Consider the following 19,263-nt stretch of genomic DNA (forward strand, 5'->3'; position numbering starts at 1 on the left):
TTCCTTTCACCCCGGGCTCAACTGTTTTAACTTGGTTTGTGACAGATTTAAAGGGGATACACAGAAAGATATTTCGCAGACGTTAAAGCAAGCTTTGAAAGTTCATTTGTGCTCTGCTGACCCTGCAGGCAGAATGTCTCCAACATTTAAGACGAGATTTCATGCTCCATATATCTTTGGCTTTTGGCAGGAGATCTTCGGTAGCATCCCATTTCACACTCTTGCTGTTCTGTTGAATAATGTGAAATGGGACATGCTGCAAAGGGAATTCTTTCTAGGACTTCAATATAGTGACCTCAGTTAGCATCTTTGAAACATGCAACAAAGTTCTTAATAAAGATGCTTAAAAAGTAGTCTGGCACAAATCTAAATATCGAACAGTATTTTACATTCAAGATATTCACCAGGAACTATTCGTTTATTTGCTGTATTTGTTGTATTTATTATGAGTTTTCTATGGCACTGACAGTATCCATTCTGTTAATTTATTGTTCTTGATGCAGGGATGACAGAGTACAGTAAGGATGCTGTTAGAAATTAGGTCTTTGGTTGGCAGTCTTGTTACCTCCTGTCCAAGCAAGGACCCTCACTCTAGTCAGGGTAAAGGAGAATCACACTCAGTTAACCCCACTCGCCCCCTTGGTAGCTTGGCACGAGTAGGTAGACTTAACTTCAGAGACAAGGTGTAAAGTGTTTGTACCAACACACACAGTAACATAGTAAATACACCACAAAAATGATTCAACACAGGTTTAGAAAAATAGCTAATATTTATCTAAAACAAAACAAGACTAAAATGACAAAAATCCGACATACACAAGTCAAGTAATGAATTTTTAAAGATTAAACTTAAAAATAGCGCTTAGAAACACAAAATGCTTCGATGAGGTGTTAACACGGCATCATGATAGAGTCATTACCAACAATCCGATGCCAATGGCGCTGGGCACGGAGTTACACCGACCCCCAGGTACAGTACCTTAGTAATGTGTGAAAACAAGGCGGTGCGCGAAGTCCGGGATCGCGTAGTTGCTGGATCTGAGGTGGCGCCGGCTCTGGTGCTGCGGGGCAAAGGAGCTGAGGTGTCCCAAAAAGGGTGTCTGGTCCTTGCTGCGGAGCGGTGGAGGAGAGGCGGTGGCCGTGTGAAGCGTTGAATCTGCGCACTTCGGGCGGAGTCGATACCCAGAGGTCACAACATGGTGCTGCAACTTCCACAGAGTCCCAGACTTCGGCTGGGCTGCAGCGGTGTTGAGCCTGCAAGGGTCGTCACACTCCAGCGAGGACCACGGAGTCAGGTGCAGGCAGCGTCACGGGATTAGGCAGCGCGTCGGTCCTGAGTCATCCAAAGTCAGGTTTCTTGGATTTTCACCAGCTTCTCCTTTCAAGGGCCCAGGGACTGGATAGGGCACCACTTGTCAGGGCAGGAGTCTCAGCAGAGAGCCCAGGTGCTGGTGGGGGAAGTCTTTGATGGTCCTGAGACTTCAGAACAGGGGGCAAGCTCAGTCCAAACCCTTGGAGATTCTTCTCAAGAAGGAATATACCACAAAGTCCAGTCTTTGTCCCCTTTCACAGGCAGAAGCAGCAACTGCAGGATAGCTTCACAAAGCACAGTCACAGGCAGGGCAGCACTTCTCCTCAGGTCTTCTGCTCTTCTCCTTGGCAGCGGTTCCTCTTGATTCCAGAAGTGATCTAATTTTCAGGGGTTTTGGGGGATCTTCTTATACCTCTTTCTGCCTTTGAAGTAGGCCTACTTCAAAGGAAAGTCTCTCTTGTTTGTAAGATCCTGCCTTATCCAGGCCAGGCCCCAGACACACACCAGGGGGCCGAAGACTGCATTGTGTGAGGTGTAAGTGACCACTCCTCCCCTCCCTCCTAGCACAGATGGCTCATCAGGATATGCAGGCTACACCCCAGCTCCCTTTGTGTCACTGTCTAGATAGAGTTGCAAACAGCCCAACTGTCAAACTGACCCAGGCAGGAATCCACAAACAGGCAGAGTCACAGAACGGTTTAAACAAGAAAATGCCTACTTTTTAAAAGTGTCATTTTCAAACACGCAATCTAAAAACCAACTTCACTAAAAGATGTATTTTTCAATTGTGAGTTTAGAGACCTTAAACTCCAAATTTCTATCTGTTCCCTAAGGGAATCTTCACTTTAATAATATTTAAAGGCAGCCCCCATGTTAACCTATGAGAGAGATAGGCTTTGCAACAGTGAAATCCGAATTGGGCAGTATTTCACTGTTAGGACATGTAAAACACATAAGTACACATCCCACCTTTTTTTGTACTTATGGTTTCCATCCTATGGCTTTTCCTAGTGTCACTCCACTGTTGCAGCAGTTACCTAATTTGCTCAAAGTCTCCGCCATGTACAGGACTTGATACGTACCAATATTTTAGCTACAAAACGTTACATGAAAAGTGTAGCTGATACCCGGCGTAGTACGGCACCTTCTTACCAGCCTGGGAATAAAGTATGGCTTTCTTCTAAGTTTCTGCCCTTTTGTTTGTCCCAGAATAGGTTTGAGCTCCATTATTTACAACTTTTCATAAATTATCCATACCCAATGCAAGTATGGCAAAATTAACTGAATATGTGGTGAATGAGTGTACATTTTAGATGCAAAATGATCCTTCATGCATAGCAAAGCAAGCACTCCATTGGAGGGAAAGTGCAACACCAAACATCCAATAGCATTAAATGAGTGTGTGAGGCTTCTCTGGGGAGGAACCAAACCTCCTATATGTATGTTTAAGCATTGGTAACAACAGGCCTTGCATTAAACTGCACTGTCAAGAAAGATATAAAAAGTGCCTTTTATAGTTCATTTCCAACCACCCGATCACTGTGCAGATTTTACGGTTGCACCTTTTCAATAGGATTTTGTTTTATGAACACTGCCTGTAAGTTATTTACATCACTTTCCCCAGCCCATGAATTGCACTTAATTTTAACAAATTGAATTGAATTTACGTTAATACAGCACGTTCTTACCCTAGGTTGCCCGTGACTCTTATTGAAAGAAACAGACACCAGTGTAATGTTGCTAGTTGGAAAATGTCTACTGAAAGCATTTTAGGCACTTCAATGATTTAGGGCTAAATATCAATGACATCAGCTCTCTTTTGCCACATGCCTGTGCATGCTTCAGGTGGCTCAGCACTTTGAGAGGTCGTTACATTGGGTTACAGTAAGAGTTTTTTTTATCAAGTAGTGGTACAAAACACATTTACTTGGTGGCAAATTAGCATATACCTAGTTAGAACCTTAACTGATCAGTTTGTTGTGTATGTGGTTTTAAAATGTCTACAGAGTCATGTCATAGTAATGGGATGTAACCTTTAACACACAGGTTTAAGTTTGCATAATGTTTACTACTCAGCCATTACTCTGCACGTAGTCCACATGTACCTTTACTCTGCATGCCTGTACTTAGCAGGTAAGAGTTATTTTAGGGTTTTGGGAGTGGGTAGAGGTAAAGGGGGGTAAGGGTAATTTTGAGGTTTATTGGTGGGTAGAACTATAGAAGGATAAGGGTGATTTTAAAGTTAAAGGGATGAGTAGCAGTAAAGGGGTAATGGTGAATTTAGGATTATCGGATGGGTAATTGTAAAAGGGAAAGAGTCTATTAGGGTTTAAGGATGAGTATAGGTGAAGGGAGGTAAGGGGACATTTTTTTTCATAAAAAGGGGAAGTTTGGGAGCTTAGGTTACCCATTAAACAATTGAAATAATTAAGAAAAATATATATTCACACACACACATATAACTAATATTGAAATCATAAATTTCTGTTGGTCTGAAATATATATATGAACAGAATTATACCAGATTTGACACAAAGCTAGATTATGTTCCACAGATAACGCTTTTGTTTTGGTTTGGTGTAAATCCATTCAGTAATTTTGGAGTAATTTAAGGCCAAAAAATATAGATATCTAGCGCTGCCGATTCTCTGCGGAGTTTTGCAGATCAATTTGCAGATTTACACGCCACAGGTAATATTTGATTGGCTGGTCGCAACCTCACACGAATGTTGTGGCCACCATTTATTTAATCGGGAAACAGTCGACGAGTTAAAATCTTGGCTAAATGTAGATGATGGGGTTTTGGTACAGGTTCCCTGACCGCATGGCTGTTCTATACTTGTGCCCTAAGGTAACAATAACTTGCGTCATGCACAGTTTTTTTGGGATTTTTTTTACTGAAATATGACATTGATATTATCAATGATGTCATCAAAGATGTCATGAGTGCCGTAATTTGCTGGATAATTAGCAGTGCATGACGAGGGTCAGAGTTATCGTTACCTTAGGGAATGAGTTACAGTTACTTGAAATAACTCTAACTATAGCATGTGAAATTCTATGGTTTTGTACGTTTAAAATCTGAGCCTAACTATAATGTCCCTGTAACCTTTGTTTTTTTCAGTGAATATAGACAGATAGATAGATAGATAGATAGATAGATAGATAGATAGATAGATAGATAGATAGATAGATAATTTTACATAGTAAAAATTGTGGAGTAAAACATATTTTTGATGAGTAAAGGCTTGTGTTGTAAAGGCAGTTATCATTATTGCAAATGTAACTGCAGAGTAAAGGATGAGGAGAAAAATCAGTGGAGGAAAAAGGCATGCAGAGCACGTTTGCAGATTAATCTTTGATATTCCATAGTAACTGTTCCTTTTACACATCTCACTTCATGTGTTTTTTGTTTTATTTCTTGGTAATTTCTTATCTGCTGCATCTAGTACCCAGCCCATTGCATGTAGTCAGAGGGAAATATGGAGGTGGACACATAAATGTGTAAGTATTTACGCATTCAATAAATGATTGTTCATTAGCAATGTCACATTCAGCCTCAAGAGATACCGTCAAACCAGTTACTGGCAGGTGAGCTAAATGTGGGCTCTTCCAACTCTGTACTATGCATCCCAGCTGGAATTCCTCTGGTTCTTCATCATTAAACCTAATGAACAACTATACTTGTGGGAAAGGCTGGAAGATACAGCTATTTGGAAAAGTATTTGGATCTTGGATGGTTTTGAACTATAAGCGTTTGTAGTTTGTTCGATTTGATTTCATAAGCCTCCAGTAAAAGCCAGACCACACAGGCTATAACAGTGTTCTGAAGTGGCTCTAACTCTTAACACAATCACCTTGCTGCCTACCTTCAACTAAGTGTAGGGGAATAGTGGAAAGTGAGAAGGCATAAGCCTCTCCTACCTGCATTCTTCTTAGACCCAACTTTAGTCCTCTATGGACCCCATCAGCTCTGAGGGGGTAGACGCCTCCCTGTTGTTACACTTACTTAAAGTGTACAGCATCTCAGGTGCACCTATCTTCCTTTGTCTCGGCCTCATTAGACCAGGTTCTATGAAGATTGAAATAGAGGAGCCTTATGCTTCCTCACTTTCCATTACTCCCCTACACCTAGGCAGGGAGGTCTAGGTGCCCTGAAGAAGGCCGAGCAACACAGTTGGGCATGTAGAAACTGGCCAAAACATGTGTTAACTTCAGATGCCAGAATCACTGTCTTCCTAAGAAGCATCAGAGTTTTTTGTTTCAAATTATGGCATATGCTCCCATTAATAAACTATTTGGGTAAACCCATGACCATGTTTTAACTTGGAACGGGGCCTCCATTATTTGTCCAAATCCTACATATAAGAGGGCCAAAGAAATGGTTGAGCCTACCCTAATAGACTTTACCGACTGGGGTGAGAGAAAATGCTGATGATGAAGCACGCCACCATTTGGTGGGTGAGATGTTTTTTTTTCTTAGTATTTTAATATTTTAAATATTCTTTAGAGTTATGACATTCAGGTATAGATGTTGACAAGGTACAAAGTACAAAATCATTTATTTCTAAGAAATATATTCTTATAGAAATATTACATAGACATCATCTAACACGCACAATTACAAACAATATAAAAATCCATCCAAAACACTTAATTACAATTAATCGCTTACATCAACCTAAAATGAAAACAATCAATACAAAATTTAAAATATCATCGTGTTAAAACTCAATCAAGGGTCAACACATTATAATATAACCAATGAGAACAACTGTAACACAATTAATTAGTCAAGGCATGCAGCCATTTGGCAGATAAGACATTGTAAAGTGCAGTGTGCAGAGCAATGCTCTCTTAATTCTCAGAGTCTCGTTCTGCCTAGTACCTTACTTAATCAATACCAATCTATCTAAGGGAAACGTATCTTAATGAGTTCACAACACATTCTAACTTCAGTAACTTTCTACAGAATACCGAGGCACATATTTATACTTTTTTTGCAACGCACTTGCATAATTTTTTAATGGAAAAGCGGCACAAACGTACAAAATACCATTATATTTTGTACGTTTGCGCCGCTTTTGCATCAAAAAATTACGCAAATGCGGCGCTAAAAAAGTTTAAATATGGGCCTATATTTTTTAAAAACAGGTAGGAGAATCTTCCTCCTTTCCTAAAGAAAGAGTGAACAGTCCATTGAGAGAAAACTTACTGGGTACGTACGACCTCGCTGGCGGGGGCACTGTCCAAGTTTCTCCATAATTTGCCGTTTTAAATCTAGCATCCACCATCCAGGGTCAATGTCAATCCTTAAACAAAGAATTTGTATCTCAAGGACTTATCTGAGATTTTTTATAGATGTGGGAAGGGTTCCCTACTCTCCTGAAGAATATGCAAGGGCGCAACAAAACTCTTATTCTTTAAATAGTGCAAGTCCGCCCTTTGGCTGGTAGCCACAGCACCTTGCCTAAGGGTGCATTTTATTTGACTTTTTTGTATGACTTTACATTCCTCCAAGCATAAATCATCGACTCCCAGGTGCCCTAACGTACCTGACACAACAGGATTACTCTTACAAGAGAAAGTTAATAGTACCTTAGGCAGTATTTGGGCCAATAGCTTTTCACCATGAACGTATTTTACCATAAAAAAATAATTGCATCTGCCAGGACACTCCAAGCAAGCAACAGAGGTTAGCTCCCACCTTATAACTTGGATCATCACACTTTTGGGAAGGTCAAGGAGCAGTTTCAAAATACATCCTTGTCGGCTCTCCCATGAGACACGCCTGCCCACTGCTACCATCTCAGTACTGTAAAGAGCCTGAGGGATACGTTTGCCCTGAATCACCTTATCTAATGGCTCAAAAGTATAACTGCCAAATCTGTGATCAAACCTTTTCAAGGCCTTAACTTGGGTTGATATTACAAGTTTCCAGAAAACCATATGTTTGTCCCAGTGCAGATCTCAGCAAAAATGATACCCAAATACTTATATTCACGGACCTGCTCCAGTCGTACATTCCCAAGTGAAAGTCCTTTTCCTTTTTTGTAAAGAAGTGTCTTAGTTTTATCAACCTTAATAGTTAGTTTATTTTCAAGAGAGTAGGAGGTCAAAGCATCAAGATTTCTTTGGAGCCCAATGGGAGTAAGATCCATTACTACAAGATCATCTGCATACAAGAGGCAACTGGTATGCCTGCCCTTGATCACTGGTGAAAAACTATGAGTATCACTTAGCGTCTGGGGAAGATCCGCAATGAATAGACTTAGGCCCTCATTTCAACTTTGCCGCCCGCCAAGTTGAAACCGCTGCGCGGCCGCCATTGCGGCCGCACTCCCGCCGTGGCCATTTGAAGATCCCCGCTGGGCCGGCGGGCGGAAACCTAGTTTCTAAAAGTGCCATTTTCAAACACACAATCTTAAAACCAACTTTACTAAAAGATGTATTTTGAATTGTGAGCTCAGAGACCCCAAACTCCATATGTCTATCTGCTCCCAATGGGAATCTACGCTTTAATCATTTTTAAAGGCAGCCCCCAAGTTAACCTATGAGAGAGATAGGCCTTGCAACAGTGAAAACCAAATTTGGCAGTATTTAACTGTCAGGACATATAAAAAACATTAGTATATGTCCTACCTTAACCATACACTGCACCCTGCCCTTGGGTCTACCTAAGGCCTACCTTAGGGTTGTCTTACATGTAAGAAGAGGGAAGGTTTAGGCCTGGCAAGTGGGTACACTTGCCAAGTCGACTTGGCAGTTAAAACTGCACAGACAGACACTGCAGCGGCTGGTCTGAGCCATGTTTACAGAGCTACTATTGTGGGTGGCACAACCAGTGCTGTAGGCCCACTAGTAGCATTTGATTTATAGGCCCTGGGCAACTCTAGTGCACTGTACTAGGGACTTACCAGTAAGTCAAATATGCCAATCATGGAAAGCCAATTACATACACATTTTATACAGGAGCACTTGCACTTTAGCACTGGATAGCAGTGGTAAAGTGCCCAGAGTAAAAAAAAAAAACAGCAAACACAGAGCCCAGCACACGTCAACAACCTGGGAAACAGAGTCAAAAAGTTAGGGGAGACCACGCCAAGGATGCAAAGTCTAACAACAATGATGAAACTACTAGAGTAATATATTAAATGTAAAACATATTGAGCAATGAGTGTGGTCTTACTATGCATTTTTTTAAACATTGGACATCTGAAGGTTCCATATTTTACTTTACATGGTATCCAGTAAATAGTCTAGATTGGACTTGGATTTGGAACTGCTTTGAAAAAGTTCCAGTTTGCACCAAAATGTGCTGGCTGTGCTAGTTGTTTTCACGAATGTGATGGAATGAGCAAAAGGGATCGAGAAAAGAAACCAAACTGTGGTAGCGGCAACGTACATTTGGATTTGAACCAGAAGAACAGCAAATAAATTATGGACTGTTTTTCTTTAAAGACACAAAAATTAATTAGAAAAAATAAAAGTTATTGGGCTTTCCTATAAGAGTGCCTCTCCCATTGAAACAAATATAGATTATCAAGAGCAGTTGTAATGACCCCCTCAGAAGCATCATTCACTGTTGGAAAACTCTTTAGCAGTGATCAAAATTTATCTCTGCCTCTATATAGTGCTTCAGCATTCAAGTAGGGACCACAGTTATGAGACCCCCTCCGAGTCGTGTGTTTGCAAAGAACATTCCTGTATGAAGACTACTGGAAAAAAGGGACCTGTCATCTTTGATCCAGGTGCACCGTCACCATATCAACTAATGTCGAATTGCCAGAATGCAGAAAATCCTCTGGGCCATCAGCTTTAGAATATTTTGTGGCCTTATCATCCATTGTTATGATCATAGTAAGAGGCTAAATGTAATGTCCCTTTGTCTCAGCCAAAGTTACAAAGTTGCATAGCACTCCCCCTCAGTGCATGTATTTTTGGTCGGCTGCCTTGGGCTGGCCAAACACACATGCGCTCTGGGCTCTCTCAAACCCAGCAATGCAGGGACTGCCTTGCTGGGTTGGAGACAGCAGGCAGAGACTTTCACTCTGCCTCAGAGCACCCTGGCTGGGCGCTCTATCAAATCCTTTTTTTTTTTTGTCCCCACCCTCTCGCCACATGCTGTGCCACCCCACCCCACCCCTTTTCCCTCCCAGGAGCCGCCGCTGGGTCTATCTTCAACATTCTCAAGTCTCTTCTCCATAGATAGTGTATGGCTTTGACAACTCAGATCATTGATCCAATTACGGAAATGTATTATATAAATGGTTCAAGAGTAATGTCCGATATGGTTGATAAGTAATGAGGACTGCTGTGATTTATTTTAAAATATCGCTTATGAGAAGAGTAGCTTTTACACTACCTTTGTGAGAAGATATGAGAGTCAATGTGTCACAGCTCGCTGTGTATAATTACAGCAGGCGTGGTAGCAGACAGATCACAGAGGAATGTACTCCACACTTCACATTTCTGTGTCTGTAGAAGCATCTTTTTTAAAGCACAACTTGCAGGAATCGGTTTATTTTTAAACCTTTATTGTCTTTCTACACATTTTTCATACAGCCCTTAACGAAAAAACATTGTATATAAACCTAACAGCTCAAGTGTGACACCCATAAATTCACAAATTTGCCATGTTTTGTGAGTATTCTTGTTTATAGCTCACCAACCCAAGTCATGTTGTGTTAAATGTTGCATAATTTAAAATGGATTAAAATCAGTTGTAATGTGATTTCCTCTTATCAACAAGACTATCGACCAATATTTCCAGGGATTTTTGAAGGTGTGAAGTGAAGCAAATATTATTGATAAATTCCCCTTAGAAAATAGTGAAAAACAAGGCAACATCATTTTGTTTTAAATGTTGCATAATTCAAAGTGGATTAAAGTCAGTTGTAATTTGATTTCCTCTTTTCAGCAAGTCTATCGACCAATATTCACCATGGATTTCTGAAGGTGCAAAGTAAAGCAAATATTATTGATAAATTCCCCTTAGAAAATGGTGAAAAATCACGGCAACATCATTTTTCATTATTGTGTCCAATGTAAATTATTAATTTAAAACTATTCCTGGGCACTGGGCCCAAGAATGTGCATCGATGGCATATGACCTAGTTCCAATGAAAAGACGACATTGAAAATGTCTTTTTGGAGCTTTTTAGATAAAGCATAGCAGCAGCCCTGTAGCCCATCACTTGTAGCCTCTCATTCAACACTCTCTGGGCTTCACCCACTACCATGCACAAATATTCCAAAAATCCAAAAAATTCTGAATTCTCAAGTCCTTCTTTTCAAGCCTTCAGTCATCACTCACAACCACCTGTCACCCTACATTAAAGAGTTGATAACTGATCTGCCAGGGGTACTGCGAAGTATTTCTCAGACTTTGGAAATGTTCTGCTTTCATCCTAAGGATTAGGGATATGTGCATTTTTCTGCAGAGGCATGACACTTTAGACCTGAATAATTGTTATTCCGTGACTTTACCTTATTTTAAAAGATGTTTGTAGAAGCATGCAGCTCATATTCACTTCAAAGGCATAGTATAGACAGGGCCACTGGAAATGTGTGTCAGTCAAAGATCAAGTTATACAGTGGGGCTGACAAGATCATGATGCAAGAAAAAGCAAATTCTGTAGCATAATGTGACACCATCTGTAGCAGTATTAATGTTTCATTTTAATAGCTATTAATACAGTCTGGGCAAAGTAGAATGTCTATTCGTACCAATTTATTACATCAATACAGCTCTCTGCAACAGTGCAAAAGGTCTGCCAATGCGAGGAAACACGAGACCTTCTTTGTTTAATACATTTTGATCAGTTTGAGCTACAAATAAAATTGTTTTGTTGAAATCCGCAAATTAAGCAGCAGATGGTTAAGCTTGCGGTAAATGCGGACAATCCATAATTACAGGGGAGAATGGTGCCGTATCCAGGTCGTAGATCCAGGGGTATGTGTGGGGGATGTCACACCCCCATAATAAATGTATTTTCTTATACAGGTGCTTTCAGTCCGATATTGTGAGATGTTGGATTTCAGCATGAATTTTTACATACAATAAGAGAAAACGCACACACACTCTTGTTGAAAAGTCCTCAAAAATATTGGTTATTTTACAGAATATCGTGTTTTATTTGTTACTTCTCCTAAGTGGCAGCCTGATTGTCGGACAAACTGAAGCTCACACTCCCTGAGTCTTACCGACCAAGCTACGCCCCTGGCCGCATCACATATTTCAAGGGGCTCTAAGTATATCTTTGACCTTCAGCAAACAACACTCACTTGATATTCCTTATTTTTAACTTGCAGTTCGGTAGCCAGTGATTGGACATCTTCTAGTTTGGTATTCATTGTATTCATCTCGAGATCCTTCCTTGAAAATAAAAAAATAACACAAGATATATATTAATTATGTGTGATACGAATGGGAACTAAAAAACGAAATATACTTGCCTGTGGGAGTCAAGGTGATAGAGGCAAGTGCACACGTATCAAACTAAACATACTTAGGACAGGACAAATTTAGTCTGATACACTTTTGAACTTTACATTTGCAGCGAAATGCAGGGCCGTGAAGTGCACATAGAACATAAACAGTGCCATAACAATTATTGTTCATAACATTCAAATGTAAGAGTCCATCAATTCACGCACAAAACTCACATTTCAAACGGCACACTCTAAATCTATAGGTATGTTTAAAGGGCCCTGTGTTTTTTTGTTCACTTTTATGGAAACGCTCTTAGCAACAAACGTACAATTTAGAGAGCTCCTTGTCCTCTCCTCCCACCCCCGCCCCCGGCTTACCTTACTGAAGAAATGCACAGTCCCTCATTTGAAGACAACTGTCTAGGAAGCCAGGGCGAGGAAACCAAAATGTTATATGGAAATTGTAACTTAAACCTCGACTACTCCAGCACGGGAAGCAAACCTGTGCATCACAGAGACGCTACAGAGCTTTTCTGAAGCAAGCCATGCGAATTTCAAGCTTATTGTCCAAAACAGCTGTTTTTGCTTGTGCTTAGAATTCACAAACATTCAAGCACCGGCCCTCATTCGCAGCACATTCCAGGGCACTGAGGCTCGCTCTTGTGTTTGCAATTAAAGGTTATGTCCCATCCTTGCAGACAAGATGTTAGAACATGCCTGAGGGCATGAAGCGATAAAAAATAAAGATAACGGAGCTCTAAACCACGGTGTTGGTTCTGCAGTCACCTTCACATGAAGAGGTGAAGGGAAGAAGGGCACGTGAGGGCACGTGCGGACCACGTAAGGCAGCGGGGGCGCCCAGCTGCACGCTAGGATGCGACAGGTACAGACGCACCGCAGGCCTCAGCACGCCTCCTCCAAGCCCGGAATGCTGTTGCACATCTTCCAATGTCCTTGAACAGCCACTAGAGAATGGGCTTTGAAGTGCATTTCAACAACCTCCAGCCAAATCAGTTTCGAATGTTTCCCAAACAACATTTTTAATCTAACAGAACGGGTTTAGAAAGATTGCCAAAGCCACTGGCATACAGATTAAATACGTAGTCCCTCTTACTTTTAGTAAGGCTCATGGTAATTTGAAATCATTATAGGATTAGAATATTGTAAGGAAATGCCTCTTTTTGGATGTTCACCCCCAACATTTTGTGACTGACGCTCTGAGAGGGCACTGAGGCCTTCTAATCAGACCTCAGTGCCAGTGTTCCAAGCCCTTTCAAAACATATGTTGAACTGGCTATACCAATTTAGCAATTACGACTTACTTATAAGTCCCTAGTTTGTGGGGTCCAGGGTACCCAAGGCATGTAAAACACAGTGTCCACCGAGGGCTGCAGCACTGTTTGTGCCACCCTAAATGTGAAAGAGAACAAAATGGCTCCCAGCCAGTGCAGGCCCTAAGAGCAGTTGTACACCGCTAGTCTGACTTTGCTATTTAAACCAATGGCAGAGCCACCACTTCCCTTAACCTTATATGTGAGCCTTCCCTAGGGAAGGTCTAGGGAGCCTAAGGCAGGGAGCTATATGTTGTTAAGTAAAACATAGATTTTTCATATAAATTAACAGCAGCACTTCTAAATTGTCGTTTTGTTGGGGAAAGGTTAGTAGCCCCATTGGCTAACACAGGGTGACTGGCTGACACCCCAGTCTGGCTAACTTCTGAATGGGATTACCTAACTGGGTATTGTAAGGTGCCAACTTAATCGTGGCATTAAACCCAGTCTCATGCCCAGGGCGAATTTAATGTCACAATTAAAGTTCTGCAACATTTAGAAGGTTTCCACTCAGGGCTCCAGCTGGTCCAGTAGTCTTACATGGGTTCTGGCAGACAGACAGCTTTCTGCCCTCCTGGGGGGATGTGACTGACTCCCAGGCTTAAGAACAAAGGTAGTTGCCGCAGAGGGAGGTGTGATCTCCTCTCTCAGGATTGCCACTTGGGGTGGTAGCCCAAAACGTGAGCTTCAAAGGGGAAGCCACCTTTGTTGGGCAAATGGTGCTAACACTCTCATGGGCCTTTTGTTCATGAAGACAAGTTGGAGACAGGGAGAGGGAGGGAAACCCAGTGCCCAAACTGTTTTTTCCCATGGGCATGTAGACCTCAGGTAGCCATATCTCTAGGTTGGGCTACCAAGCTCCTAACAACTGAAGAGAGGTCTGGACATCTTGAGAGTGGCTGGAATAGTGCCCTCTGGGATAGCCAGATGTCCCACATTGCTGTAAACACATCACCAGAAGAAAGGGGATCAAGTAGCCCATTGGCTAGAGACGGCGTGGTCCCCTCAGGGCACTTTGCTAGGATAAATCTAGAAACCCTGGCACTCTGAACCTGCGATCACTTAGGATTTAGAGAAAGGACCTAAGAAGGACTTCCAAGCTGCCCTTGAACCTATATGAAGTGAAGATGCACTGTCGGAAGGACTGCACCTGTTCCACTTTAGGCTAGTGAAGTTTGGTCTGTGTCATTGACTTCTGGCTTGGGGAAAAATTGATTTCCAGATCAAAGCAATGACTCAATAATCAGTTGGATGATTCTCTGGAACTAGCTCCGCCGGACAAAAAAGCTGAGGAAGCCTCAGCTGACAAGCTGGTAGCCACCACAGAATTTCTGCAGCTTTCAGTTGCCGGGTGCCCCAAAGGACAAATATGAGACCCCCAAAAGTTGCACCTGAGTGCTACCTGAGTCCAGATTCATCACCCACAAAGGACACTAGGACCCATCTAAGGATTTCACTCCAACTGCGGTGCCAGGATGCCAGTAACCCAACATCAGCTGGCCAGCTACTGGAACATAGAAGATTTCTAGGGACCCGACCTCTGTGGCCAAAGTTGTCTCACTTCACTGGTGGACCAAGAAATAACCACAAAGGCACCCCGTCGACTACACACCTCAACCACAGCATTGCTGAGCAGCTCTTTGCCTACATCTCCAGCATCAGGACCATTCCACTGAAGTATATGGCGGTCGTCCTGTAAAGTTTAGAACTCGCCTTAAAAACACACTGGTGGCCAGATAGCTGTCCAAGGTATCCTTTCTGCCCCCCCTAGACCTCCATCCTGTCATACTTGGGCACCCAAGCTGGACCGGAGTAGCCAAAATAACTCTTTTATACTTTTCAAAAGTTTGCAAACTTTTTATTGACCAATACTTGTTTCATTTGTGCTTAAAAATGATAATATCTCCTAAAACCTGTATCCACAGAACCATCTGGTGGATTTTGTTCATCAAGCTCCCTAAAAATTCACAAAAATAAACTCTATTTTTATAAATTGTCGTTCTAGTTCTTTCATGTTGAGTGACTTTCTTATTTTGTTATTTGCTACTGTTAAACGCTTTACACTAAGGGACAAATTTATACTTGTTTTGCCCCGAAGCTGCGTATTTTTTTTTTACGCAAATGTGGTGCAAAACTAACTCCATACTTATACTTTGGCGCTAGACCTGTCTAGCGCCAAATTTATGGAGTTAAAGTCATTTTGTGGATGTGGAAACCTACTTTGTGTCAATGAGATTCAAAAAATGACTCTATGACCTTAGTGCTATATTTATCCCCTGTGGTAAAATCATGCACGGGGGAGGAGGGGTCCAAAAATAGTGCAAAGCTTGCTTTGCACCCTTTTTTTGATGCCTGGGTCAAGGCAGGCGTTAGGGGACTTGTGGGCCTCTTTCCATGGTGGAACACTATGGAATAAGCTCACAGGTACCCTCCCCATGTTCCAGGGACACCCACACCAGAGGGACAGCAGAGGATGGGGGACCCCATCCCCGGTAAATATAGGTAAGTACAGGTAAGTATTTTTTTTTTAAGTGCCCTTGGGGGCCCTGAAGTGGGCCCCCCTTACATTTCACTGGGAGAAATGGCCATGCCTAGGGGACCCAGGTCCCCCGTGCTGGCCATTGGGGTGGTGGGCATGACTCCTGTCTTTTCCGAGACAGGAGTCATGTGGAATGGATGTTTTTGCACCAGAAAATGACACTAGGCTGGGTAGAGTCATTCTTTTTTACTCTAACCTGCCTAACATCATTTTTTGGTGCAAAACTCCCTTCTTCCATACCGCCTGGCCCGACTGGCTAACATAATTTTTTTTTACGCTAGCCTACCCTTTGCACCGGCTTGCACCATTTTATAAACATGGTGCCCGGCTGGTGCTCAGAAATGGTGTAAGCCGGTGCTAAACTTTTTGGTGCAAAACTGCGTTGGTGCAGTTTTTCACCAAAAAGCATAAATCAGGGCCTGAGTGTCTTTGTTAAGCCTTGCTGCTGGAAGTCACACCTACCCAGAATTGAGCTGAAGGTGATACAAATGAGCCTGACTCGACCCTAGACAGTTTATTCCGTGCTAAGGCCTCACAGTAATACACCTAAACCCTCACAATTATAGATAAAAGTAAAAGATAGTATGATGAACAGATTAGGGACCTTATTCCAACAGTATGGTGAATCAAAAATAGGACAACTAGCTGAATTGCAGTGCTGTTTTCATTTTCCCCCTCAGTTTGGTATGTCAGAAGAGGCAGCACCATTGCAAGAGGCTTATGTAAAAGCGTGTTCTGGTTCCCATTGTTGAGTGACTTCTTTATTTCATTGTTTGCTACAGTTAAATGCTTTACACTAAGGGGGATATTTACAAGGAAGTGGCACATCACTCCTGGAACGCTCCCTTGCATACATTATGCCTGGCGAAGGCATAATGTGGTACAAAAGTTTACAAAGTAGCGCAATGCAAGCATTGGACCACATTGTAAATTTGGCGCATCGAAAATGCCTACTTAACACCACATTAGCATAACAATCTGAAGCTAATGTGGCGCAAGGAGGCACAAGGGGCTTGTAAACATGCCCCTAAGTGCAACAGTACACATGGCCACTCACAGGTACTGCACATTCCTATAGAAAAGAATGATGCAAGGGCTTCATATAAGGCTAAGTAAGAAAAAGTATTGAATAAATTCAAATATGTTGAATTTAAAATTACTCAGACATATACACACACATACGTTTATAAAATGTTTTAAAGTTTTATTGAATTAAAATTGTATAATTAAACACATTATTCTTTACCTTTTGTTTAAAACAATAAAATAAGACTTTAAAATGCTTAATCAAAAAAAAAATGATTAAAAGTAATTAAAGACATAAATTGTAATAAAATGTACTAAATAATAATTACATTCTAGTGAGGGTGTTATTTTTTTAAACATATTTGGCACAATGATCCAGGTAATGTGAATTAATGCATTTTTATTTATTTATTCATTTCAATTTAATGAATTAATGTACTGTAACATTTTAATTTTTCTTTAGATCTAGGGTAATAATAATTATTTCACTTTTGTCAAAGACCTCTGCCTACATGTGAAAAGTAATCAGAATAACTTGATACTCCTAATGTAATTGGTTTCACCAGGGTTCAGGAACATCTATTACTGCACTTAGGAGTAACTTTACTATTGGAAATGGTGAATACCAAAAAGTGGTGACGTTACCACTAGGTGTAGAAGTAAATATCCATGTTTTGATCTACACTTGTAAATTTACTTTTGTAAATAAGCCCCTGAGTCTTGAACTGCTCACCAACTCCCAGAGTAAGCCTTGGACTTCCCAACTTTAGTACATGACAGGTGCTAAGGGATGTATTTAGTGATACGTTTTCGGTATAATAGTAGTTACTTCATTGGACAGCAAAGTTAAACAGCACCAATTCACCCGAACTGAGCCCAGTGACCCCTGGCAGCTGTGCTACCCCAGAAAAAATTTCCACAGTATGTACTATTTATTAAAGATTTAGGGCCTGATTTAAGAAAAGCTGGTGCCGCCTTTGCGTCATTTTTGGACACAAAAGCAGCACAAACGTACAAAATATAGGCCCATATTTATACTTTTTTAGTGCTGCATTTGCGCCGCTTTTTGACGCTAAAGTGGTGAAACTTACAAAATACAGTTGTATTTTGTAAGTTTGCACCGCTTTTGCGTCAATGGAGGGGCCCGCGGGAAGCAAGAGCAACGCTCTAGTCTTCCAGCGGGACAGTTCGGGAAAGGACGTGACGGCAAAGGGGACAGGGATTGGGGAAAAGGTAAGTGGGGGTGGGTTTATGGGGAGGGAATAAAAAGGGTTGGGGGTGGAGGGACCGGCCTCTTTCCGCGCTCCCATCGCGCGGTTTAGTTTGGAGTTGGCCGGTCCCTGGGGGTTTTCACGGCGGGAGTTTTGGTGGTTCAGGTAGGGTGGGGCAGGGTGGGGCCTAGGGCGGGGACTGGGTATACGGGTTTCTTTTAACCAAGAGCCCATAGCTCAGTGGCAAAGTCTAGTGCCTTTGGTGCAGGAAGCTACCCCTGGACAAGGGTTTCAAACCCAGCCACCACCATTAAAACCATGTCCCCCTTTTTTCTGTAATGTTAGTGGATCACATTTACCGGGGGCGGCCATACGCTCCTTTAGAGCGCCCGCTCCTCCCCCCCTCCCCACATTCAGGAACAAAACGAGGTTTGCTTGTGGGCATTCACTCGCGGCTCCGCGGCCGCATTTTGGCAGGCGCTGGCTTTAGCCACGGCGGCCACCAGGGGGCCCCGCCATCAGGCCTTTTCTGTAGGCCAGACATTTTCAACACATTAGAGGCGGTCCAGACTGGATCGGCTCCAAGCGCGTGGGGCCTAATTATATAAAAAAAAATAATAATAATAATAATATATATATATATAATATAGGGGAAAGTTAAATTAGAATACTACCGATAGACATAGGATGGTTACATATAATTAACTTGGTGGGGGAGCTCACACATTACGGTGTGGGGCCCTCACCACCGTCCCTTAGGGCACAATTAAGCGATTTAGGCCCAATACAAACCGCCCCCCCACACCCCAAAAAAAATAATATATATAAATAAATAAATAAAAAATAAATAAATAAATATAAAGATATATACAATTTTTGTACAGGGAGGTTATTAGGCAACCCCCCCAACCCCCCAATTTTTGGCCAGGCCCCCCGTCAAGACCCCGGGAGGCGCCAGGTTACGCAGGGCCCACGTATCCTTTCTCAACACACCCTTGGTGGTCCGCAGCAGGGGGGTACAGGCAGGCAGATTAGGAAGGACCCCTGCCCCAGACATGTCCGTGCCATATGGCCGGCAGCTAGAGAGGCCAGCAGACAGTACAGGCAGCTGGGTATGGGTCCTGAGCGGAAGGGGACAAGAAGTTTGGGAGGATAGTGGTTTAGGCAGCACGATGGGAGCCAGTGGCGCATACGGCCACGCGGCGCGCAGAAGGTCAATGCCAACGCAAGAGGTTGGCAGAAAGAAGGCGATACCAACGGGGCGCAATACGGCCCTGCACGTTGGTCAGAAGCGCTAGAGGGGTCTCCGGCGGCCTTCTCTACTCCACAGGATCGGGGACAACACAGAGATGGCGGACGCCATGTGGGTCACGATGACATGTCTAATAACTACATGATGAGGAGTGGGGT

The 19,263-nt window shown here is 42.3% G+C and overlaps 1 protein-coding gene across 5 annotated transcripts in view; it reads right to left on the reverse strand.

Moving 5' to 3' along the window:
• The window catches only part of LOC138246140 (myosin-16-like), an 838,653-nt gene that overhangs the window by 371,223 nt on the left and 448,167 nt on the right, over positions 1-19,263 (reverse strand). For all 5 annotated transcript variants that reach the window (XM_069200412.1, XM_069200413.1, XM_069200414.1 and 2 more), the window contains one exon: positions 11,600-11,690. In XM_069200412.1, the coding sequence (XP_069056513.1) occupies positions 11,600-11,690 (91 nt within the window). The remainder of the gene's footprint in view (positions 1-11,599; positions 11,691-19,263) is intronic.

This window comes from Pleurodeles waltl, chromosome 7 (assembly GCF_031143425.1).
Source record: "Pleurodeles waltl isolate 20211129_DDA chromosome 7, aPleWal1.hap1.20221129, whole genome shotgun sequence".
Lineage (NCBI taxonomy): Eukaryota > Metazoa > Chordata > Amphibia > Caudata > Salamandridae > Pleurodeles > Pleurodeles waltl.